At 34.3% G+C, this 27,988-nt stretch overlaps 1 protein-coding gene across 3 annotated transcripts; it reads right to left on the bottom strand.

Moving 5' to 3' along the window:
* LOC110028279 (protein FIZZY-RELATED 2-like) lies at positions 1 to 27,903 on the bottom strand. 3 transcript variants are annotated; one of them, XR_002294414.1, is made up of 11 exons: positions 27,331 to 27,903; positions 27,128 to 27,250; positions 26,370 to 26,474; positions 25,146 to 25,325; positions 24,490 to 24,552; positions 24,196 to 24,390; positions 1,733 to 1,834; positions 1,584 to 1,646; positions 1,429 to 1,497; positions 907 to 1,192; positions 1 to 431 (listed from the first exon to the last, which is right to left on the bottom strand). XR_002294414.1 is itself a non-coding variant. In XM_020730062.1 (10 exons), exons 1-10 carry the CDS (start codon positions 27,844 to 27,846, stop codon positions 1,216 to 1,218), a joined length of 1,434 nt encoding a protein of 477 aa, XP_020585721.1. In that variant the 5' UTR covers positions 27,847 to 27,903; the 3' UTR covers positions 798 to 1,215. The 3 variants fall into 3 exon arrangements, 2 of the variants coding, with proteins under 2 accessions (XP_020585721.1, XP_020585719.1); XM_020730062.1 differs by lacking the exon at positions 1 to 431 and having other exon boundaries at positions 798 to 1,233; XM_020730060.1 differs by lacking the exon at positions 1 to 431 and having other exon boundaries at positions 798 to 1,192.
* Positions 27,904 to 27,988: the final 85 nt, after the last annotated feature.

Raw genomic sequence — 27,988 nt, 5'->3', positions numbered from 1 at the left:
CTGCTACAACGAGCTTATGTATTGCCACCTCAGCCACCATATTGCTATCCTCCTCCCACCGCATAGTCCGGCAACTGGTTATCCTCCAGTAGGAGCCTAGCCACCAGCTGATTACCCTGGCTATATTATCCAGTATTCAGCCTACCCACTGCCGCATTGTTCTGCATCATGCTTTTGAGATTGATGAGTTAGTAGACTATGATGATTCACCTTACATGGATGCTTTATTGATCTCTCTCCCATTTCAGAGGTACTAGCAGATGTTCACAAAAACAATTACTACAAAGACTCCGTGAACAATTTAGGGGTGTCATTTCATTATGTCAGGTTGGATTTATTTGACAGAAAAACTATTTGCTTCCCCAGTATCACTAATATTAGTTTGCAGAAAATCTGTCTTCATCATTACCATGGTTGGAATTTGGAAAGTTCTGAAGTTGTAAAAGACATGGTATTATTGACATATTCTCTCCATTTAATTTTGAGATGAAAGTACATATTGAAAAAGAAATTGATTACAATACAATGAACCAACCAAGCAACGCTTCCTATCGTCCTTTCGCTTTAATTATCAAATCAAAGTCTTCCTAATCAATTGAACTACACAAAGAACTGTGGCGTGCATATTAAAAGACCGATGAAGGAAGAAAAATCAGTTTGTTAAGGTCGGGATGGTAAAATATGTATCAATACTCAGTAGAAATTTGGGTAGCTTAATAAGAAACATAGTGGCATGTCCACCTCCTTCGAATTTAGAAATGAACAAAAACATGAAAAAAAAATGATTATCATAAGAATTTGCAAGAATAACATTGCATTTCTTTGTTGCAAAGAGTCTTGATACAAGAGCATGGGAGAACATAATTTAATCTCCTAGATCATTCAGGAGTATGGCTACCTACATACCATTCCATATTTACAGTTGTCAACAGCTACATGCATCCCAAAACTGGAAATCTGAGATAAATAAAGCTAGCTGTGGGATTGCATCAGCTTCATCAATTTCTTTAGATTTCTGGAGATCAACAAGCATAACTGCAATGACAGAAGGCATGACCTCAATAATGGTAGAGCATCCAGCTACCAAAGTAGAGGCAGCAGCTTCTAGCAATTTCCATAATTTAGAATCCTTCAAAGGTCACCGAATATGTGTTCTACCAAGAGAGAAGGCTCCAATCTGGCTCACAGTGTTCTGCACTCAAAATTAGTGTTACTTCACAGCAGACTTCCTTGCTTGACAAGTCATAATAGGAAACACGAGAACAAAAAAAATAGTGATTACTAACAAAATATAGCATAGAAGTCATCAAAGGTTACAGACGATATCTGTATAATGGATTTGCGGAGCTTAAAAACATTTAAGATCACCAAGGCCAAGCATATTAGTATCACAACAAAGTATTTAATTTAGGTTTGAACATCAAAAACCTGATATTTAGGTGATGGAAACACATTCCAAAATCTTAGCGTCTCATCTCCAGCACCGGTGACAATTGTCTGCAAAAGCAAACTTTCAAGTACCGAACAAAGAGTGTCACAAGCAATTTGTCATACAAAAAATTACATAAGAAAATTAGTTTAACCTGTCCGTCTGGTGATATTGCCAGATATAACACTCTAAATGTATGACCAGTAAGGGCGGCAACCTGAAAAGCAGATGTATGTGAATGAGAAAAAAAAATTTTTAAAACTCAGACAATAATTCACCATAGCTTGCATAGATTTTCTGTACCTTTGACATGGCTGGGTACCGCCAAATTATTATTTGATTCTGGGAATATCCATGAGTGCTCACGATTTCATTGACATTTTTTGACCATACAAGATTACATACCTGTATAAAAGGTGATCCTTTAGAAGTTTCAAAAGCACCTATTTTTTACTTTCATAAGAAGTAAATTTCAAGAATTTGTCTTCTAAAATAGGCTTTAAGACAATCAACACCTAAAACTACTTCATGAAAAAAGAAAAAGGAAGAATAGACCTCGTTAATCAGAAATTTCTACCCAAAAATATAACTGGGAGGATGTGAAACAATGACAGGCAGAAGGCCCTGAATTGAATTTAAAACTAAAATCCAACGAAACTATGATGCTATGTTGTAAGAGGTTCACAAAGCAAGGAATTAACATTCCAGGTATGAAGAAAGCCCAAAATATGAGGTTGTTCTCAACTAGCCATGAGACCTGAGGAACTAACGAAGATGTCAAATGAATGTATCAAAGGTAGCAAGGACAAGGAGATCTCTCTCCCAATAATGATGTCATTCACATTGAAAAGTGAGAATAAAGCCCCTTAGAACTTATCTGCTAGAGAAGAGATCAACGTTAATCTTCCTTTTATAGGAATCACATGGATCTATACACCATCATCTAGGCAATGTTTGGTAGCAAGTATTCCAAGTGTAATGCAAATGAAATGAAATACATAATTTTAGTTTAAATTTTATTTAGAATGCTTCAGAATTTTAAATACTTGCAAATAAATAGCCTCTACTGTTCATGCTGTTCTTTCAAGCAAATAATGATGCCTACCCATTTTTCCCATTATAAGAATAGTAAAGAAAAAAAAATTATCGCATCATGCATAAGCACAGCCTTAATATTTCTCTCTCAAAACCACAAATTTTTATTCACCTGATTCAAAACCATTTTGAAAAGCAAAGTGTTTTTTATGAAGTTTTACCAACGAAGCCATTATGACAATTTAAATCTGCATCCAATTACCTAAGAACAATCAGGATGCTCTTACGGGGAAGAGGCAACTATCTTTAAGCTGCATTGATACTTTGGATAGGTTCTTCTCTACAAACACAAAATTGGTTCACTGGAATGATACAACAAAAAAAATTCAATCTTTATTTTGACCAAAATCCTGATACGGTTATTCCAAGGCATTCCCAGCATCAACTCTCTACATACCCAATTTTTGTCCTTGCAACCCAATCCTTCCAATAGGATGTGTCCTTAAAAAAGGAAACGAAGATGACAAAGATGCTCATCTGGATCCTATATAGTGTCGCATCAAGTGTCAGGGGATGCAAACTGCCCCCCTAGGCCCAATGTGGGAGCGGCTAAGGCAACAAAGGGCAAAATTATATTTCATGAGAGGCAACACTGATATTTCGGAATGGGCGAAAGTCCAAATTATCCTCACAATCTAAATTTGAGAGAGGGGGGGGGGGCAACTCTTCTCCTTTTTCACTATCATTCATATAACATATACTTCTATAATGCTTTTGCTACATGTCAAGCTTAATCAACTCATCTTCTATGAAGATCTCACACAAGAATGCTAAACTAATAGTGGATGAATTGCTTGACATCTATAGAGTTGTGGCGGTCAAAATTAAAAAGCTTAAGCTAGAAAAATGAAAAACACTCGAAAAATTGAATATTCAATTTGGAAATCAGTTTTGACTTTAAGTAAAGTTTCATTTTAAATTTACACAAATTGATTGGTTTGATTTTCCTTAACTTTAGGTGCTTGTGAAAAAATTGAATTATAAACATATATAGCATCATAATATTTGGTTCACTTCCAATGAGTTGCTCAGAACTTATAAAGTACAATAAATGAATTGACCTATACGAATCATTACCGAGATGAGGTTTTCCAAGAAAAACTCTTTTCTGAACCTTTTCTTCTTGGCAAAGTAAATCTTTCTTTGGTCGATAGGCGAATATTAAGAGAACACGATATTATGACATTAAAATTATAACATCAAGTTTTTTTATGCCTTTAAAGAAGAAAAAAATGTGAATCCTTGGAGAAGGTACATGACATCAAGATATTGAAATCATTTATTGCATTACCTATTATTTACATATACTCGTCCAATTCACAATAGAAATGAACTTATTCTTCGGATCATCATTGTTGTCTTAATGGTATTATGTGAAGCCTGATTGTGATAATCAATTGTTTACTCAAAGCCTTCAATTTCACCACTCAAGCTTGATGGCGAGTTTGTCGCGCAGAGAGGGAGGGTACAACGGGTGTCCCTTCTGCATTGGATTTTGGGGTGCTGCCTCCGAATTTCTTTTTTTCAATATGTAGAGCCTTGGTGACCAGAATGCTGCCCCACCATCCCCAGCATAAGTTCAGAACCCGAGAGCATGACACTGCAACGTCCGAAAGTTAGCGAACTAACGCCCATTAGAGTGTCGCAACACCAATATCGTGATGCCCCAACGTCTGTAATCGAATTTGAGTAGTTCACAATTTAAAGTTCCGGTTTAGCCGATTGGATTTGTGTGGATTTCAATTTTCTCATTTAAAGGAGAGAAAAGGAGTATCCCAGAGTTTCCAAAGTTTGAAAATGTTTGGGCGTATTATAATTTATACAATTCTTCTTATTTTCTTCATAATGGATTTCTTGATGTGATTTAGCTCCATAAGTTTTTCCCGTTCTTGAGTTTTTCCACCTTAAATCTTGTGTTTTCTATATTTTTTCTTTATTTTGTGCAATTTTGTTCAAAATTTTGACGTCGGCTTCTAGAATTTGTTTCCGTAATACACATCTCTCACAACAATAAATCCAACACTTTATGCATAGGAATACGATTTAATAATTTTAAGAAGCACGAGCTTCTTTCTATTTAATCTTCAAACAATACCATCCTTCTAAATTTGAGAAAACGATAGAAATTTTTTTAGTTGGATTGATAAATTCGAAGATGGCTATGTTGTTGAATTAACCTTGGGCATCATCTAATTGATTCCAAGATGGCTATGTTGTTGAAGCAAAATTAGGATTGTGCTCGGATATTTTGGCGATTTTGTGCATGCAATATCTCTCATTCAATGTGGGCAAGCATAAGATATTACTTTAAAGAGTTGATTGCAAAGATTAGATGCAGGCATACGAACCTTCTCTTTTAAATGTCAATAATTTTTTCACAAATTTAGTTCACATAATAAAACTTTAAACTTCAGTTTGAATACCATAAAATTTTATAACAAAATAGCCTCATTAGTCATTATGAATTGATCTTTACGATCATACATAGGTTATCAAAAGAGGCCCTTCTACATTACAAATTCATAAAAATGCTCATCAACTTATGAAAAGTTGATAAGTGAAACCATGCTATAAAAGATCCTTCCATTTTTATGATCCAAGTGTGCTCCCAAAAATGTGGTGTGGTCCACTCCCCCTTCTACTTACTTCTTGCAGAAGTTTAGGTTTCTTCCTCGAGTCCCAAAGAAGGGACAAATACTGAGTTTTGCCTCATCATTGACGATCATGCTCACGAATGAGAAGACCCCAAAGGGTTATTTCAAGGCTCTTGTAAAGGTCATCAGATACTAAAAGAATTAATGATCGGGATATGAGGAGGTCAAGGAGCTTAACTTCAGGACCTTCCCATTTTAAAAGTCAATGAGGCATGCGATCAAGGGATATGTGACCGTATCTTGGATGGAAGAACATCATCATCAATTAGGCACACTTCCATAGAGATGGTACAATGGGCATCAAAGCCAGAAGAGGAGATTTAGTAAAGGCTTTAATAGTTTCAGTGGCTATCTATCAAGATAAATGGATAATGTTAACTAGAGTTCCAATGGTATTTAGAAGAACAAGTTATATCATATTAGTGTCATCCCCTGATATATAGATAATTTTGTTGGAGCGCGAGCTCTCACATTTTCAATAAACACGTGTTAAAATCATAATTTATATCAAAAGCATCTTTACAAAATATTGTTTGCATAGAAATCATAAAAGAGAAATAGAAAAAAATATATGTAAGGGCACTTTTAAAATTTGTTGTCGATGAACAAATTTCATTAAAAACAACAACAAGCCTTTATCCCACTAAGTGGAGTATGCTACTTGAATCCTTTTTCTCTATCGCATCCTATTGAGTGTCATATTATCAATTAATTCTAATAAATTAAGACCAATTTTTATACGATATGCTCAAGTCTTTTTAGGTCTACCTCTGCCTTTCTTAACATAAGTTGAATATAAAACATCTACTCTCTTGACCGGAGCATCAGATGGTCAACTTATAATGACCAAACTCTCTCTAATCTTGTCCGCCACTGGAGCTACATCAAACCTATCACGAATATATTCATTTCGCATTTTGTCTCTAAGTGTCAAGCCACTCATCCAACAAAGCATTCTCATCTCAACAACACTTTACTTTATTATATACTTCTCTTTGAAAGACCAACATTCTGCCCCATAAAGCATTTGCAACTCTCACCACCATCTTATAAAATTTTCCTTTCAGTCTAAGCGGTACTTTCCTTTCACACAATAGGCCCGATGCATTCCTCCACTTCAACCAACCAACTTGAATTCTACTAATAACATCCCCATCGATATCAACATCACTTTGAACAATAGACCCGAAATATCTATAACGTTCACCCATAGTTAGAACTCCGCCACTAGAGCTACTACTACTAAAATTACATTCCATGTATTCTACATTCCATGTATTCAACCATGTATTCAACTTTAGTTCTACTCAAATGAAGGCATTTAGACTCCAATGTAGACCTTCATAATTGAAGTTTTTCTTGAACTCTTTCTCTAGTCTATCTACAAGAAGGATATCATCAATGAAAAGCATACAGCAATGTACACCATCCTGTAAATGTCAAGTAAGAGCATCCATAACTAAAGCAAAAGATATGGGTTTAAAGCCGATCCCTGAAGTAATCCAACTAAAATAGAAAAATACTTGGTCAATCCTCCTTATGTCCGAACATAAGTATCAGCTCTAGTATACATATCTTTAATGACCTGAATATAAGTCATATCAACACTTCTATTCTCTAGAACTCTTCAAAGGACTTCTCTTGGAATCATTATCATATGCTTTTTATAAATCAATAAAAATCAAATGTAGATTCTCCTTGTTCTCTCTATACTTCTTCATCAAACCTCTCAATAAACATATAGCTTTCATAATAGACCTACCCGACATAAATCCAAACTGATTATGAGAAATCTTTGTAACACGTCTTAACCTATGTTGAATTACCCTCCCCCATAATTTTAAAGTATGACACATGAACTTAATTGCAATATAATTTGGATACTCTTGTGCTTCTCGTTTATTCTAAAAAATAGGGACCAAAATACCTCTTCCTCCACTCCTCAAGCATCCTTTTAGTTTTTAAAATAATATTAAAGAATTTAGTAAATATTAAAGAATAATATTAAAGAATTTAGTAAGCCAAAAAACTCCCAAATCTCCTAAATATTTCCACACTTCAATTGCGATATCATCAGGTCCTATTAATTTTTGACCCATGGTTTTCTTTAAAGCCTCCTTAACTTCATTTTTACTAAAACAAAGATAAAAAATAAAATATTTTATTATTATTAATGATATTAAGGTCACTGAGATCGATCTTATTTTCAAAAACTTCATTGAAAAGTTTATTAAAACAGTTCACCCACCTATGTTGAAAATCTTCCTCTAAAAAATAACACTTTTTTATTTTCATCTTTAATATACTTGAGTTAAATCTTTACTTTTATTTTCTCTTTGTTTGGCTAGTTTATACATATATTTTTTGCCTTCTTTAATATCTAATCTATTATAAAAATCATTAAAAGCAGAGTTTTTAGCGTCGCAAATTGTTCTCTTAGACTGAGCCACCTTATATTTTTTCTTCTCTATTCTTTTACATTTAAACCAATTTTTGTAACGCAACTTCTTATATTTTATCTTTTCTTGCACATTATTATTTCACCACTAACTATTTTTATTTAAAGAATTTTTTTTTAGATTCTCCAAGTACAACTTTTGTCACTTGTTTACTAGTGTTTATTTCTTTATACCACATAGATCCCAAATCTTAAAATCCTAAAGTTTACTCATAAGAATAATTTTATTTGTCTCTTAAGTACCTCATCTAATGCTATAACAATGATTCTTAATATTATTTATCTTACAACTCTTCATCTTAAAATCTAAAACTAATAATTGATGTTGAGTACTTAAATTCTCACTTGGAATGACCGTTTACATTCTCGACGATCTCTTCTTCTTATAAGAAAATAATCCATGTGTTTTAATAGAACCATTCTTATAAGAAATAATGTTCATCTTTCTTCTTAAATAAAGTATTAGTAATAACAAAATCATAAGCTAAAGCAAAATCTAATTTAACTACCTTTCATTAATCACTCCAAGATCGTAGTCACCATAAATATTTCTAAAAACATCTACCACTCTACCAACATGTCCATTGAAATCTCCTCCAATAAAAATTATTTCTTCAAGAGATATCATTTATATTAATTCGTCTAAGTCATTCCAATAATTTTCTTTTGAACCTATATCTAAACCTACTTGAGAAGCATAAGCACTTATAACATTAAAAATCTTAGTATCAGCAACACTCTTAAAGGTTATAATTCTATTACCAAATCTATTAAGTTCAACATTAGCTTTCAAACTCTTATCAATAAGTACACCTACACCATGTCTACTGCAACTCCTACCTGAATACTAAAGTTTAAAACCTAAGCTCAATCTACTTAGCCTTTTTTCCAACCACTTTGTTTCATGAAAACATAAGGTATTCATCTTTCTATAAATCATAATATCAACTAATTTTATTTATTTACCTGTAAGAGTATCTATGTTTCAAGATTCTATCTAAATATTAGTTTTATAGATCAACTTCTTTACTCATATTTGTCTGTAATATAAAAACTCTTATTTATTTGACACTATACCAAAACACTGGTGTAGCAGCTTTTGCACACTTTTCACTGTATTCAGGTCATACAACATGTCACTTTCAGGTGACACACTTGCATTTACACAAGGATCTAATGGATTCCTATCATGATTTTCCGACATATTTTACGTTGGTTGTTGACTACCTAACGCAACCCTCCATTTTATACATCCAGGGTTTGAGACCCGGCAATGACAGTGTTAAACAAATTTCATTAATAGGACCATTAAAAGACAATCTTGTAAGAGATATAAATAGGTTTTTGAAAATGTGCAACAATGTGAAGCAGGGTTAATAACTTAAGGTTTAGAAAAAATTGCTTAAAAAATTTGTATGATTTCAATTAACACTTTCATGGCTTGATTAAAGTAAGGAATTTGAGAAAATATTTAAGGAAATTAAACTCCACATCCAAGTATCTCCCACTTGTTAATAAAATTTTAATGTACTATGAAGAGGGCATGGGCATGTTTGTGCAGCACTCCCTCCTAGTCAGCTATAAGGGTTAAGCCTCTAGAACATTTGAGCCGATCAGTGATAAACCTGTCATCTGAAAAATCCATTTACCACAACCCTTATTTTTCAAAATGATCATTGATCCTGAAAGCTTATTGCCTTGCAAGCCCACCTGTAATTTGGTGGCTACATCTTAAAAGCATATTTATTTCACATTGCACATTTATGTTCATGAATATCCACACATTCGTCTCCTGCACTACAAGCCAATACTTTACATGATAAGTCTCATGAAAATTGGTAGAATTGTTCCGAAAAATACTTTTATATTTATCATCCCAAAATTTAAAAAGAATATCACAATGAAATAACACCATATAAAATTCATATGCACATCAAAAGACATGAAAAAATATCTAATTTAGAAAAGTTTACCATCTTACCAGCTCGTCCTTCTTTAAGTAGCTTATAACTCAAAAAAAATTGAGAATTATCCATTGATTAAATATACTGAATACTCATATTGTCCACCTAAAAAGGCCTAGGTAGTCTACAATGCAACCTCATGTTTCACGTTTATTCTTTCAAAATCTTGTTCGTACACTCGAGCATTACGTCTTATTATGGTTTAATTGGGCTAAACCCTCTGCATACATAGTCCCCAACTAAATTCTTTGAATTCATTGTTACAATAGTGTTCTTTATTGTCTGATCACATAGACTTGAACATATCGCCAAACTCATGGTCACCCTCGCTTTTAAATCTCATGAAACAAACAATTGCATCAAATATATTTTTTAGAAAATAAACTCATATTTGTTCACGTATTCACTAATAAAAGTTCAATATATTGATCCCCAAAGACTATAGGGATAACCCCAAAAAATTAGTTTCTACAAGCTCCTGCTTTTCAGACAAGCATTCTCTTTAAATTTGTGACGCCAGCCATCCACTATTTGCCAAAGAAACAATCTTTAAAGAACCAGAATCCGAATACGTCAAATTTGATTGCAACATCCTCATTCTTTTCTCACACGAGTGCCACTCATCCATGCCACATTTTAGAGTAAACCTTCTAATTCATAACTATTGAGTTCAAGAAACTTTGTGGAGATAAAGTGATAGATCAATTTATTAGCATTGCATGAAGATGTAACATACACACAAATAAAAAAGTGTCAAAAGAGAAGACATCAAAGATTTTAGGTACCTAAGAGAAAATACCAAGGGGCCTAACCCATTCAAAGTAATCTACTATATATTTCAAGATATGGAGTTTCACTCCTCTCTAAATAGAAAAAATGGTGAAGAATTTTGACCGAGTTACAAAAAACAGACAACAGCCTCCGAGGAATAAATACAACCGTTAGTGGCAGTCGACGATAATATATGGTGGTCATCGGCTTCTTGCTCTCATCAAGAAAATGGACTTAGCTCTTAGCTTCCTCTTTTCTTCAAGCTGAAAATATAATTCTATTTATAAAATTTTGGGATAAGAATTTTGATAAATTTAGTTAAAATCTTATAATACTCCATTGAATGATCCATGATTTCATTGAATCATATATCATTATTTTAATATTTAAGTGTTTTAATGGCTTTAGAATTGAGTAATCTTGGACTCGTTAAATTTTATTCATGGAAATCATTTGACATTTCAACAAATGTTTTAAAGCTTTCAATCATACTTCAAGTGCTTCATTTGAGCTCAAGAATGAATCAGTTTTAGTGTTTTTGATTTTATATTATCGAGATGTTCAGCTTGACTATAAATTTATTACAATCAAAGGCCAAATGATCTTGAATTTGAACATGCGAGTTAGTTCATCTAATATGCATTAAAATTCATGGTTGATCATATAAATTTTCTGTGATACATCAATTTCGCTCCAACCCAATTTTTGGACATCAAAGCCATTGTTTTTAAAATATATATATATATAAATTTCAAAAAATTTAAACACATAACTATAATTTCAAAAAGAATACAAAGCAGGACTGCGCTCTGGACGTCAACTTAGACCTCCCATCGAGGTTCACGATTTACCAAATAAACTCCTCTTAATCATAATTTCAGCAATTCTTAGTCATCAAATTGATAGGGTGAGAATTATTGAAATAATATTTTTTTTATAATTGCTCAAAGAATGATCATAGAGGCTTCTTTAAGTTCTAACAGTATCAAAATTGAGTCACCAAAAACAAAAAACTACGAAATATGTATGGCATGGCTTAAGATAGGTAAGATTGTTGTCATCACTTGTAGTAGCTTCTGCGAACGAACATTGGTGTTCATATGCGTGTGCACCTAAAGCCAAGTTGGCATTTGTATTGGAGTGAAGGGGTGTATGTGTTAAAGTGCTAATAGATGCATGTATGTGTGTGCTTATAGCTATTAGGGAGCAGGGTCGCGTGATTGTAAAGTGAGTGTGTATGTATTGAGGCACAAATCTCAAAGCATAATAAATAATTTTGAGATTCAAATTCAAGATCATTTAGGCACTGGCTTCATCAACTTTATAGCCAAACTTAACATCTCAACAATACAAACCCAATGACACACGAAAAGCAATTTGATCTTAAGCCCAAATGAGCTTGAATCAACCACTTAAGAGATCATTAAGACATTTAAATACTAAAAGAAAAAATATAATCAAATGAATTAAAATGGACCATCTAATGGAGCATTTAGAGCTTTTGCTAAACTTAACCAAAATGCCCCTCCCAAAACTCTATAAATAGAATCTTATTTTAACATGAAAAGGGAAGAGCAAATAAAAGCTAAGTTCATAACCTTGAAAAAAAACTAAAATCAATAACATCGACAATTGTTGTCGTCTACTATTAGTGGTTGTTGTAGCCAAACTACCAACTTACAGTTGTTGTAGCCATATGATTATTTGAAACTCTATAATTTAAAATATAAAACGAATTGTTTTGATTGGATTATGTATCATGACTTTTCCCTTTCTGGATTCTTCATGTAAACCTTCTAATAGTCTCTTCTTTTAACGTTTTTCATCTGTGTGTGTGTTAGATCTTCATGCTAAACTAAGACGTATAAATTTTAGTCAATCATCATGAATTTTCTTACAAACAATAATAGTGCACTATTGTAGTGTTTGATGCCACAAACTGCACTTGTTGAGTCCAAAGCCATTAGATGTTGGATATTACAATAGAAGATAGGAATGTATTTTTTTTAATCTAATTGATCAAGCTCATCCTTATGTTTAGAACAAGTTTCATATTATAAATTATAAACATGATTCAATTAAAATCTTGATTTGCACATCAAGAGTGACAACAATGCTTAAGAGTTCATCATCAATAAGATAAAATTCTTGCAATCTACTTCAAATAATACAAAGAAATTAACTTTACTATAGAGCCATGGACAATAAGGATTGGTGTATTATATAGTTCATTTGTTGTAGCATTCAGAGATTTTTTCTAACTTAACATTATTCACACCTTCTTGTAAGCAACCTCTTTTAATGTGACCGATCTAGCAACATTCTAGCAAGCACAGGTGCAACCTTTGTTTGGCTCCACAAAGATTTAGATATGTCCATCATCACCTATCTTTGCACGTCTTCAGATGCTTTTAATGTTCAAAGCAAAAGAAGACATTTTACTTGATTCTCATTTCCTTATATCTTCAATTAAGATTCAATCTAGCACATCATAGAATTTTTAACTTCATAAACCAATACAAATTGCCGCTTGCCATTGTCGGTTCACATTAACTCTCCAAAAGTGATGGCAACAAGCTCAAGGCGCAAGCTTCAGAGTTAAAATTGATATCAACTAAGCTTGGCTAATTCGTGATCAAATTGAACTTGTTGAAATGATTTGATATTGAAGCATATTCTTTCATCATGATTTTGAAAAATATTTATAAGATGCATCTTATTTGCCCACGAATGTTTCCCATATGTATTTAAAAAATCCAATATCACTCAAATTATGACCTTCCCATGCAATTAAATAAATGGAACATTCTTTATCAGCATTAAATGTGAAATGCCTAACACTTGCATGTTTACGAGATATAATTCATCTTGGCATGTAGTAGCGAACTTTGTCTCAAAGAAATTTTGACGAGGGAGCTCCCACTTTAGCAGAATTCCACGGAATGTGGGATCCATGATTCCGTAAAGGTCCCAAGAAGGAATTGTGAATTCCCATGATCGCAGGAAGTCTGTTATACCTGAAACAACATTCCATTACCTATTTTAGTCCAATTTCTTTCCCTTCTAATTTCTTTACAATTTCCCTATTTATAATTAGGTTAATTTCTATAAAAAAACTATTTATATCATGGCATTTCTCATTTTGTAAATGCAAATCATTGATTCGATAGATCCAAAACAAAATAATTGAATGGAAGAACACATACAAGTAATTCAAAAAAAAATACATAAAACACACCAATATTTAACATGAAAAAATCTGAAAATGAAAAAAAAAAACACCAAAGCCACGCCACACCACACCAAAGACTCCACTATGAAAATTATGGGAATGTAAAAATTACAATGCACTTGAGTCTCTCTACTCTCATGAAACTCAAATAATATTTAGTAGCGCCCCTTCCTTCTCTTTGGCAAGAGATAAAACTTGTAAACGACACACACCAAATGCTCGTTCGCAAAAAGGTCTCTTCGCGTACACAACAGAGAAAGAACTTTACAGCCAACTGACGAAAAACACACATCAAATGCTCATTCGCACAAAGGTCTCATCGCGTACACATTAGAGAAAGAACTTAACGGGCGACAGACGAAAAACCTTCATCTCGCATCGAATTCAAAGCCTTTAAATTCCTAACTTCACAAAAAAACTACTGGCGCCGAGGCGTCATTCCCAAGCACATGGTTTCCGGATGATCTGTGTTGTCAGCGATCTCAGGCGTGGTTGCGCCCTTCTGGGCTCCAAATTTTCATTCCGGGAAGTTTTGGATGGGCTACTAGGTGTCCCACTGGCATTGGGCGCCCATATTCAAGATCAGAGTTTCCTGGCGCTATGATTATCGGCACTAGGGCGCCCACTCCTAGGCGTTGGGCCACCCCAATCAATCTCCATAAACAACAATCTCCCACTTCGAGGTTAATTGCACTCAATTCCTCTCCTCGAAGCTATACCCTTCATAAACATGAAATGTAGTCTGGCTCAAACCCAATCTCAACCATCCTGAACTCAACTACAATCAGGCATAGCTTCAGTTTTTCAATTGTAACCACCTTGGTTAGCATATCTACAAAATTTTGTGCTTTGTATATCTTCTCCAAAGATAATTGGTCTTTTTCTTGGAGTGAATAAATGAAATGATACATTGGTTGAATGTTCTTCATTCTGGCTTGAAAAGTGATGTTCTTAGCTAGATGAATAACACTTATCTTGTCACTGTGAAGCTTTCCAAGTCCTTGCTCCTCGCAAATTCTATCATAAAGCGTTGTAGCTAAATCATCTCCTTGCTTGCCTCAATGATAGTGATGTATTCAACTTATGTAGTTGAAAATAAAGCCATATTCTGCAGCCTGCAAACCCGACTCACTGTTATGTTCACCAATGTGAAGACAAGCTCTATAGTACTTTCTCTACCACCAATATCCTTGTCAGATCTGAACCTACATATCCCCATAGATTAATCCCTACACTTCCAAAACAAAGTGCCCTACTAATTATTTTTCTCAATTATCTAAGAATCTACCTCATCACATCACAATGAGATTTTTTTAGATTACTCATGTACTTGCTGACCACTCTCACTACATGTGCAATATCTATAATTGTGCATATCATCGTATACATTAAACTTCCAACTACTTAAACATATGAAGTTCTTTTCATTTGTGTTTGCTCTGCTTTAAACTTGGATGATACTTCCTTAGATAGCTTTGAGTGACTACCTAAGGAGTGCAAAGCTAGTTTTGTCTCACTCATGTTGAATCCATGTAAACTTTCTCAATATATTCTGCCTAAGACAACTTCAAAATACATGTACCCTGTCTATTAATTTTCAAACCAAAAATCTTCTTAGTTGGACTAAAATCTTTTTGGTTGAATCCAAATCCTTCATCTCAAAATAGCATAATAATTGTTTATTCAAGTCTCTAATTTTCTCCGAATCTACTTCGGCAATCAGCATATCATCCACATAAAATAAAAGCACAATATAAAAATTACAAAAATTTTAATGAAATAACAATGATCTGTCAGATACTTCATGTACCTAATGTTAGACATAAGCCAGTCAAACCTTTTTCTACCACTATCTCTTTAGTTGCTTCAACATATAAAGACTCTTCTTCAATCTACAGATCATTTCTTCTTTCCTGAAACTCCTATTGTTGCACCATATATAACTCTTCTTGTAAGTCACCATGCAAGAAAGTTATCTTAATATTCATCTGCTCTAGATGCAAATCTTGCTCTGTTACTAAGCTCAACACAACTCTAATATTTGTCAATTTTTACTACTAGAGAAAATATCTCTGAGTAGTACACTCATTTCTTTTGATGAAATCCCTTCACGAGTCATGTCCTGTAGCGCTTGCTACCATCTGACTCTTCTTTCAGCTTGTATATTCAATTCTTATGCAATGCATTTCTGTCATTTGGTAGTTTTGTGAAAACCTATGTCTGATTTGACTTCAATGGCTGCATCTTGTCATCCATTTGAGACTTCAACGTGAGTGGCTTCTTCACAGCACTCTAATTCATGACAATTAGTTAATAAAAGATAGTACAAAGAAAAAAATACATTTGTATCGATCAAGTGTTTATGCTAGAACTCTTGACTTCAGTAATAGGTAATTGAGGAACTTCATGTACCTCATCAGATTCAACAACTATCATTTCTATCTTCCTGATCACCAATATTTTCTATATTCACATATTTAGACGAGTTTTCAGAAGTAACTGATTAATAAGCCTGAGTTCTACTTCAGAACTTATACATTTCCATTTCAACACCCCTTACTAATGAATTTTTTATTTTGACAACCCCTACTAATGAATTTTTTATTTTGATAATCCTGAAATTTATACAGAAGTTCACTTGAGTCATACACAATAAAAGCGAACTTTACTGGTTTGGAATTAAGCTTACTTCTAGATTCTGCATCAACAAGAACATACGATGAAAAACCAAATAACTTTAGGTGAGATAGATTTACAACTTTGTTACTACATGCATCTTTAGGTAAACATTCATTTAAAAGTACCAACGGGCCACGATTTAACAGATAAACTGCAGTGTTCACTCCTGTCCAGAATTGCTTTAGCAAGCTTGCATGCAATCTCATACTACTGGCACACTCTGTGATGGTTATATTCATGTGCCCAACCGCACCATTTTATTGTGATGTCATTAGAATTGTAAACTCATGTTTGATTCCTTTTGAAGCAAAATAACTTTTGAATCTCTTATCACGATACTCATCATCATTATCTGATATGGGACACTTCAATCTCAAATCAGTTACATTCTTAACCATGATCTTCCACTTCTTAAACATATTAGACTTGTGTTTCAAGAAGTACACACATACCATTCTAGTGTGATCATCAACGAAAGTGATAAAGTATTTATAACTTCCAATAAAATGAACTGGAATAAGGACCCATACATTACCATGCACAAACTACAGTTTTTTAGAGTTCACCTTTGACCCATTTTTAGAGAAAGCAATATTCTTTTTCTTGCCATAAACATAATCATCAAAAAAATCTAACTCCATAGACTTTAAAACATAACGTTTTTCCTTAGAAAGTAGGGACTTCATACATTTCTCACTCACGAGGCCAAGCCTACAATGTGAAGGACATGCATCATTTTTTGTTCCAGCTACATCAATGGATTCAAACATCTCATTGATCATGTAAAGAGTATCTTTAATGTTATCACGTGTCATGACCATTGCACTTCTGGTCACCTTCCATAAATTACCAGTGAAAATAGTCGTCAAATACCTTAATCTTGCAAGTTGGCTCACCGAGATTAAATTTCTCTTTAAACATGGAATATGATTAACTTTATTGAGCTTTCAGACTATTTCATCAAGCAACCTGATATCCACATCACCCTTTTCAGCAATATTTCAAGCTTTATTATTTCTCAAATACAATTTCCCTATATAACTATTGGTGTAGTTTTTAAGCACCTCTTTATTGGGGCACGTGAAAAAAAGCTCCTAATCTAGTAGATTCAAGATTTAGTACTATCTAGGGCTAAAATTAGGAAGTCACCATGGATTTCATCTATTGAGACATTTGTAGAAAACTTTCTATTTAAACTTAGACCACCAACTTTCATCGGAGCTTTGTAGCCTTTTTTAAAGTTACATTTCTTCGAGCGGTTCTAACATTCATCTCTGCCACTTCTTTGCCTTACCTGGACTTTCATCTCCTTGACTTTAATTTGTCTCTATCTACGTTCCTATCCAGATACATTTCTCAATTTTCAATATTTAGAGCATAATTTAAAGTTTCACCATTCACATCTTTATAAAATTCTTCAATTAGCACTAACACAATGTCTGCAGTTTTCATATGACCATAAGAGTTACTCATCACCCTGACTAGTTCATCCCAACTATTTGGCAACAAAAAAAAGAAGTAACAGTGCCCTGATCTCATCATCAAACTTAATGCTAACAAAACACAATTGATTAGTCACAGTGTTTAAGTTATTCAAGTGCTCAACAATTGAACTACTATCCACCATCTTCAGCTTAAACAATCTTTTCATCAGAAAAATTTTATTCGAAGTCGTAAACTTCTCATATATCCTTATTAGTGCAACCATGAGATCTACTGTAATTTTCTCATTCACGATATTGAAAGCAATATATGAGAAAATTGAAAGTAGGATCAAACATAGTGTTGTTTGATCAAGCACTTCCCATTCTTCCTGTCATCAATTTAGGCTTCTTGGCTATTACTTATACAGTAAATATATGTTTTATATAAATCTTGAATTTGTATTTTCCAAAAAGAAAGGTTCAAACCATTGAACTTTTCTACCTTATACCTTGCTTCATCGATCATTGCTCCACTTGAATCAAAGATCTTCCGAGAACCCTACTCTAGTACCACTTGTAATGAAGTTAAGATAAATATGGAACACTAATTCAAGAGATCTGAAATAGACTACTAGAAAAAACATAGACAAGAAATCCCAAAAAAAAAAAAAACAAATCACGCCAAGATTTAACGTGAAAAAAATCGAGAATAGGAAAAAACCAATAAGCCACACCACATCAAAAAATCTACGAAAATGAGGAGAATATAAAGATTATAATGCACTCGAGTCTCCTTACTCTTCTGAAACTCATATAATACTTTAGGATGCTCCTTTCTCTTTGGCACAAGAAAAAATATGTAAATAACATTCACCAATCACTTGTTCTACAAGGATCTTCTGTGCACACACCAGAGAGAACTCATGCACAACAGACGAAAACCCGTCACCTTGCAACGAAGTCAAAGTCTTTGACTCACGAATTGCAAAATAATAATAATAATAATAACAATAAGAAACTGCTCCTGGTGCCAAGGCGCCACTTTCAAGTGCTTAGTTTTTGGTTGTTCGATGTTGTGAGCAATCAAGGGGCAGCGGTGCCCACTTGGGTATGGTTGTACCCTCCTAGGCATGGCTGCGCCGTCTTAGGCGTCAAGGTTTTGCCTAGGTAACTTTTGGATAGGCGCTTGAGTACCACTTTGGCACTAAGATTAGGGCACCCATATCCGAGAGCAAGATTTCCTGGCGATCCAATTTTCAGAAGCTAGGACACCCCAATCAGTCTCCACACATAATAAAATATTGTAATTTTAATTTCTATCTTAAAGGAGTAATGTATCTTCTTCCTTTTACAAGTGGTTGTCTATAGCATGTGCAAGAATAAGTGATGAATCTCCTCATTTGTACATTGTCGTTTCAAATCTCTCTTTATTGTTTTCAGTCAGGACAATTGTTGAACAATGCTCATTCTCATCAAAATCCAATCGAATTCGCATATTATCATTCTCTTACCATTCAACAATCACCTCCCTGCTACATCTCCTTCCTAAGCACCTTCTAGGAACCTTAGAACGGTATCATCTAATATCAAAACTAAACAAACACTGCATTTTAAAGGATTTTCTTTCTTGCCCAAAATCCAAAATTCAAAATATGAAAAAAAAATCTCACTATACTCAAACCATTCATACTACAATTTTAAGTCATAAAACTAAATTTTTAAAATTTAGCCTTCCTACCTTAAACAAAAATCCATTTGCACCTACCACAGAAACCTAAACCCATCCGTCAAAAATGTAATCCAAACAAAAGGTCACCTATCGCGAAGGAAAACCCTCAGCAAAGTATTCTAAGAACTTATTACAGAAGATATGCAATTAGAAATCCTCCAGCTGCAATAAAGGCTTGTCATCTTTGAAAGGAGAATCTAGTTAGACCACCCATAACAACAACGGTAACTTGTCAGATCGATGAGAGGAAGTGAATTACTTCCACCGAAAAGTTTCCAGTGACGAAGGACTAATATCTCGGTAATTTGGCATAAAATATTAAAGAAAAATCTAAGATTTCGGAGTAAATGTGAATTTGTTAAATTTTAGCAATCACATGGATGTGGATTAGTTTATCAAGTGACTCCAAATAGTGGAATGAATTTTTTAATACAAAGACGTTCCCCATAACAAGAGAGTTAAATTGACAGTAATCAAGCTTAGGAAGAATGCTTCCTTATTATGAAAAAATTTGAAGCATATGCAACAACAAGAATGGAAGAATAAGATCATCACTTGATACAAAGATGAAACATGAGATGAAGCGCAAGTATCTACCAACACATTACAGATAAGACAATTTCTCAGGACTTCACTTACAGCGGAAAGATCTCTTAGTAGAATAAACGAGTTTGAATAGCTTATTTTGAATTGTGAATTAATGGAGCCCGAGAAGAATACTAGAGCCCAATATCATGGGTAATTGAGACTGTCCAATAGAGTGAGGTATAATTACAATCTGATTAAACATTACAGGATGCCCAAATCTTAGTCCTAAAGTTGGAGGGGCAACACAATAATATCATGTCCACACATTCAAATAAGAATCAACCATCAGATAGAGCAACAAGAGTACACTCATTGTAGCACCCAGGCCAACTCCGCCTGAGGAGAAACCCATCCAAAGTGGAGAAGAGGTGGAGACGACCGATACTTCCAAATCTTTCTCAACCAAGAAGTATTTCAAATGTCACAATTTTTTCCACATTGCGTCTGACTGCACTAATAAGAGGGTGACCTCTTTCACTGAGTAGGAAATAGTTGAAGAAATAGGCAATGACAGAGGAGAGAATGAGAAAGTTAAAGAGAAATACCAACTTCCAACCGACAAGGGAGAGATGCTAGTGATTCGATGAGTTCTTCAGACTGAGTCAGTGAGAGAAATATTGCAAAAGATTAGCATTAGTTCTCCTAGGTGACACTGAGTCTGATGATCTGCTATCAGACACATTGCAACCTCAACTAAGTGAATTTCAAGATTGTCTGACCTAAAACCTACCTTTTAGGCTTCCACTACTTAGGGAGATCTAACATATCATTGCTTTATATAGAAATGAAAAAAATTTTAGTGATTTTTGGGAGATATAATGGAGTAAAATGGGCACTAAATTTTAGTTCAGTTCAACAGCGCACCCACAAACAGATAACCATATATGAGCAGTGAATTGCAACTTTGAAAATCTCCATGAGTATATTGTGAGAAGGAACATCTGACAATGGGATCCAAACTTTTTCAGAGAAAAACACCTCCTAACCGAGGAGAACGACGCGGGATCTCGCGTTTCTGTAGAATTTCACAGAATAGGTTGGATCCACGATCAATCGAGTCCCCAAGCCGGAACTATGGATTCCCGCAATCTCGACAAAGTTTGTTATGCTCAGAAAGTCATTCCATTACCTATTTTAGTCAAAGTTTTTTTCTTTTTTGATGTCTTTCTTATTTTTCTATTTCTAATTAGGTTATTTTCTATGAGGGGACTATTATATCCCATTATTTTCTATTTTTCAAAGCAATCGCTTGATTTATATTTGTTGGATATTGTAATCTTTGTTTTTTATCTTAAAGAGTAATATATCCTCTCCTTTTTTACAAGCAGTATGTATGTAGCTTGTGTGGGAATAGATGGTGAATCTCCTCGCCGATTGTACATCATCATTTCAGAGATCTCTTTGTTGTTTTCAACCTGGATAGTTGTCAAACAATGGTTATCCCCATCCAAACATCATTGAACTAGCATATTATTATTCCCTTGTCATTCCACAATCACCACCCTAATCAATCCCCTTTTGAAACACCTAGGCGCCCTAGAATGGTATCAGAGGTAAATGTATTTTTTTCTAATACAAAAAAACTAGTTATGCATCATTCAGAACTCAAATACTTGCCATTAAACTTTTCAATTTTCATCTTTCCATACCGCTCCTACTTTTCCATTAAGACCTTAAAGTCAAATATCAACTCTTTGGAAAAAAAAAATAGATGTGAAAAACTAATAGCATGTATTAAAATAGATAATAAAACAACAAAAATAATGCTTACTAACATTCATCTACATCTCTATGTTGGACGTGTCCATAGCTCCATAAACAGTCTATAGAAAAGCAAATTGAACCAACAACTTCATAGATGAGTATAGCGCATCAACCTTTCTTGCTACTAGAATCTTCACAATGATCCCACACCATAGAACGACCAATACTCTTGTCTACCAAAGATCTCAACATCGATATGTTTTATTTTGATAAGGGCACTCAAAACATTCAGGATACAATCACTATCAAAAAGACACCACCATCAGCTTTGCAATGTTGTTGCCCTTCAAAACTCCACCAAACTTTAATAGTCAATGAACAATCTTAAGGAATTGCTAATAGCATCCTCACCACTGCAGCCCAAGACACTACATTTAAACAAATAATGGCCTTGCAACTTATCAAGTTCGACAAAGAAATGCCAAACCTCCCACACATATCAGTCTTCTTAGAAAACACATACAACCGGTCCAACATCTGTTAACCTTCTCTGACAACCACACACCTCATTTTTAGCCACCAAAAAGCGAAAGAGAGATAGAAAAACATGTCAAAAACCTTGAATGTCATTTGTACAGAAGCTGAGAGTAAGAAGATGACCATGTATTTAGAAAGAAAATCTATTCAAATTTCAAACCTAAATTTATGGAGGCATGCTGCTCCAAATAATAGATTTGCATGAATAAATTTATAATGAAATCTAGCCAACCAACCATCATTGGCTAATGATGGATCAATGGCATGAGATGGCCAAAGCACCTTGAAATGGCCAAAAAGTTGATAAATCGCCTTCTAGTTGGTGGAACCAAACAAGAAATTGAGCTGATTTAAGCTCGGAACTCAAAAGGTACTAAGACATTCATTATTGTTGGTCCTGGCTTATCAACTTCAATCCACATCATCCAAAACTCTTTGACTAATGCATTTGGTTCTCAATTACAGGATGTTATGACGGAGATATGAGATTTGCGCATTCGTTCAGCCGTATGCTGGTGTTATTAATATATGTTCTAAAAATCTTTTAGTTAGAAGACTTCCTTGGATATTGAAGATCAATGAGATTATACTTTCTTAGTGAGAGAATTCCCTTGGGCATTTAAGATCTGTAAAGTCAACGGGCACAATAAGAAAAGAACCCCGTCCTAGCCTTGCATGTTAGGATCTTTCATTTATTTACCTATTTAAGCTTGTAATTAGAGAAGCACCAGAACTTTAAACAGAAGCTGTAATTTCTCATCAGGCTATTCTGGAGAGAAATTCAAAGGATTAATCTAAAAGAAAGGTTCTGGGTGTCCATTTCAAGCACTTAAGGTTCAACTGAGCCACAAAAAGAGTATTATTGTCCGTATCTTGATGTTTAGTCTGAGAAAAGAAGGAATTCTGTCATGCAAAGAGAATCATTGTGTGGTCCAACAACATCCATAATGAAATTGAGGGATTAGTCTTGAGAATTTTTAATATTAGTTTCGGTCATGTATATATTGATGTGTAAAAAGGAATTCTTACACATGTAACAAAATTATATTAAATTCATCTCTTTTCTCAGATAAAGATATAGATGAAAAATAATATTGCAAATAGGGGAAAATTATCTATTTCATTTTCCTTTGTAAGCTCATCTCATACTTCTACTGAAACAGAATTGCAGCATCTTTCACATCCCACGAGGAAAAGAACTGAATAAAGGCCAAAAACATAATAAAACGAGCCTTATACAAAGAGCAGATCTTGAAAAGGATGAATGGGGAAGACTACCAAGTACTCAACAAATAATCTATATATAAAAGAAAATAAATTTATAATAAATAAGCACATAGTAAAGAGAATATTCAAAATAAAACAAAAAAAAAAACCAATTGACATCTATAATGCAACGGCATTGAATATTTGTTTTATAATTATTTTTAAAAGAATTGGATTTATGAGAAACCTCATAAAAGGTAACAGACAACGAATGATGTCAGTATCTGATTGTCTGAGAAGCTCAATTAAATAAGAAAACCCTTACACATAAGAGTCTCTTGATAAGTACTCTCAGAGTAATTACATTATCAATAAATCAAGCAACAGAAATTCCAAATCAGCAAATTTGGTAAGATTATTTTAGGCAACACAATATGAAGGGCTAACAAATGCCGTGCTAGTTGTATGAACATAATAAATTCTAAATGATGTATAAAATGCAAAATACTCCGAAAACTAAGCTAAGATATCTTATAGTCCTGTTTGAAGCAATCCATAAAGCTAATTGCAAAAGTTTCTCAATTTTCATAACATGGACAACTTAAACTACCTGATGCTACTAGTAGAATCTAGAACTCTCACTAGGACAGAAGATAAGCACTTCAGAATATACAAAATTAAAAAAAAAATTCCAATTAGTTAGCAGAAAAAACATAAGCAACTACCTGACTTCCTGTATCAATGCAGTTAAGGTGAGAATTAGCTGTGGTGTTCCAAAACCGAATGCATCTATCTGCGGTTCCTCCACCGGATGCTAGAAGACCATGCGCATGTGGAGACCAAGCAATAGCTTTAACAGCTGCTGTATGTTCACAATACTTGAGTACAGGTTGGTTTGAATGCTTATTCCAAACGAAAAGCTGAAAGACAAAAACCAGTTTTGATTGCATAAATTAAAAACAGATTTATTATTAGAATAAAAATGCTTCAAATGACTAATGGAAATAAGAACAACTCACTCTATTATCATTTCCTCCAGATGCCAGCTGACGGTTATCATAAGACCACTTTAGCCCGCAAACCTTCATGACAAAAGCGGCTGTTAGGTAAAGAGAACAAAAAACTCGAACATAAGAAATTACAGAGGAATTTTAAGTTCTTATTTTAGCTTATATCAATAAAACATCAGCATGACACCATAATTTAAAAGGAATGGAAAACATTTTACTGTAATCATGTATCTTAATAAATAATTATGATAATTCCCAAGATACTACAACAACAACAACAGCAACAAAGCCTTAATCCCACTACGTGGGGTCGTTTCTCCTGAATCCTTTTTCTCCATTGCATCCTATTTAGTGTCATATTTTCGTTTAATTCTAATAAATTAAGATCATTTTTCATACAATAAGCTCAAGTCTTCTTAGGTCTATCTCTACCTTTTTTAACATAAGTCGAATCTAAAATATCTACTCTCCTAATCGGATCATCAGATGGTCGACGCTTAATGTGCTTAATGTGACCATATCTACTCTCCTAATCGGATCATCAGATGGTCGACGCTTAATGTGACCAAACCATCTAAGATGACTTTCTCCAATTTTATCCGCTAATTCCCAAGAAAAAAATTAAAAAAAATAAATCTGAACAGTGGCTAAATGGCTTTCATTACCTCTGATTTATGCCCTGTTAACTTGCTAACAAAATCATCCTGCGCACGAATATCACGCTGAAGTATACTCTTATCACGGCTTCCTGAAGATAATACAGACGAACTCCATGCTAGAGCTCCAACCCGAAGACGATGGCCCTCCATAGTTCTTATCCTCCGACAACGTGAAGCATCCCATATCTATATGCCGTTAGATAGTACTGATTACTTGCATTTATTTTTAAAAAATGCCAAACATCTTAAAAAAAATTACTGCAGCAACGCTGAGCAATAAGGTAGGCATTGTGCAAGTTTTTTGGCCAAAACAAAGTGCTAGAAAAAAAAGTCTTGAGTAAAAAGTAAAGGCAGACGATATATGGTAATAATGATTTCAACATTCTTGAATAGCTTTATAATAATAAGCATATTGAAGATGCACACTTTTAAAAACAAATGATGATAAAAATTAAAAAAATAAAAAAAACGTAAGCCAACTAGTTGAAATATAAAGTGAATGGCTTTATAAGAATATTCATATAGAAGATGCAAACTTTAAAAAACAAATGACAAGATAACATTCATACAATAAATCACAACGCAAGGCAACTAGTTGAAATGCAAAGTATAAGAGTGAGTATAGTACTGAAAAAAGCCTACTGCAGCATTGATGGATGGATTAAGGATAACTCCTCAGCCAACGTCATGGCAGTGATTTAGAAATTTAAACTGAACATCCTACCTTCAAGCATAGCTGAAATTTTTTTAAGCTTCAATGGATATAATAAGGAAGCTTATGGCAGAAACAACACCAGACCATTACATATTCTATCAACTTCCAAATAATCCATGAAACATAAATTTATTAGAAGAACCTCATCACAGTGATTTTTCATCTAAAATTTATAACTCCACTCTTCAACAAAACTGAAGATTTAAAGATCCAAAGACAAATAAAAGAGAAATTCCATCATACTTGGATCGAAACAACATTCTGATGAAATGTTTACCATGATCATATTGTTCAAATAGCAGTTAAGATGAAGCAGGGTTAAGCACATCAGCTCTCTTTTAATTTAGATGGTACAAAGTAGGTCATTTTTGCAAGTAAACTATGACACTATACCTCCAACAGCATTAAATAATCCAATTTGCAATCTATAGCCAAAAATTCATAAATATCATCAAAATGGAGTGACATAGTTGGGCCAATATCCATATGCTCATCAAAAACTCCAACGAACTAACCTGAAGTTTGCCGAGGCTCGTTCCGACAGCTAAATGAGTGCCTCGTTGGGCCCACCCCACCGAACAAACACTATCATCCACACCAAAGTCACAGAGCTTCGTAACCTATCATCCACATAGCATCGCTTAAGAATTCACCAAGGTGTTAAGGCTATATGATTTGATAAAAGTGTAAGAAATGAAATAAGAAGAAATGTTGATAAAAATTGCTTTATCCCCATTTTTTTTTATGGAGGAAAGTTTCAACAAAAAAATATATATCTATCTTTCTTGTTTGATTGAGGAGAAAGTAAAAAAAAATTGTTTCTCATGGAGTGAGTGGATAAGTCACGGTGAAAGCACAAATACTTTTTTTCCCCATTTTTCATACGGATTAGACATATAATTGTAAATTGAAACTCTCATTTGTTCAAATTTCATTGAAAAATATTTTGGAGAACAGCGAACTTTGCTAGCCCCCTCATTTGACTGGGGACAACTAAAAACCAACATTGACATTTAACTCAAAAAAACTTTCATAAAACTCTAATTTATGTCATTTTCAGGAGTGAAAATGAAATCATCATTTTTTAAAACATATTTGCCATTAACAAGCAACCAAATAAGTCCATAGGTAAATTTAATTTACAACATCAGTACAAATTAGCAAATAATTTTTTTTTTATGCAAAATTCATTTATATTGCCCCCAATTCCCTCAGATCAAACAGACCTCAACTTAATCCACTAGGTTAAGCCAGAATTCAGAACAACAGCTACCTTGCTGCTGCAAGCATTCCAAAGGTAAACGCAATTTCCCAGTCCCACAGCCAAAACATTATGCGAAGACCAATCAACTAGGTTGAGGTAGAAATCATCCTGCAATGCAGGTGCATCGAGCACCTACTCACAAATCAAAACCCATTATGTCATCAAACAACAAAATTCCCCAGATCTATCAAAAATACTGAAATCACACTAACCTTGTAAGGCGATTTGGAGACCTTCCTGCTCGCCTTAGGCTGGTTTGGAACAACTTCAGGAAGGACATCGTCATTAAACCCCGCAGAATAAGCTGAATACCGTGGCACCTCCGCCTTAAACCTAAAAATATTCCTTCTCGGAGTCGAAAATGAGCTTGACGAAGCCGATGAAGGAGAAGATGAGCACCGATCGGGAGTCTCCGGCGGGACAACACCGTGATCCGATCCAAAGATGACGCTTCGGAGAACCGCCGCGTATGGGCTGGAGTTAGAGTCTTTGCTTCCGTCGCCTCCGATGTCAAAAAGGGCGAAGTTGGAACCAAGTCGGCTAGGGATGAATCGATCACTGTAGATCACGCGGGAAGATGGAGAGGAAGATGGGGAAGAGAGATGAAGACGGTGAGGTGGGGTGTTGAAGAGGTGGCTGGTTCTGGAAGATGATAAGGGCTGGCTAGGCTTCGAGGAGGAAGCAGATGAAGGCGATTGAGGGTTTTCGGCTGGTGGTGTGGTGGCCATGAAGCGATTGATTCATCTAATCTCGCAGCTTGGGTTTCCCGGACTTTCGGTGTTCCGTTTATCGCTATATATATATCATCTATACAACAGCCCCGATTGGATCCAGGTTCGAAGAGTCGCCGAGCAAGCAGAGAAGTGGGGC

Source organism: Phalaenopsis equestris, unplaced genomic scaffold, assembly GCF_001263595.1.
Source record: "Phalaenopsis equestris unplaced genomic scaffold, ASM126359v1 Scaffold000507, whole genome shotgun sequence".
Taxonomy (NCBI): domain Eukaryota; kingdom Viridiplantae; phylum Streptophyta; class Magnoliopsida; order Asparagales; family Orchidaceae; genus Phalaenopsis; species Phalaenopsis equestris.
Note: the sequence above shows the minus strand (reverse complement) of the source record. Positions and strands in the feature narration are given on the sequence as shown.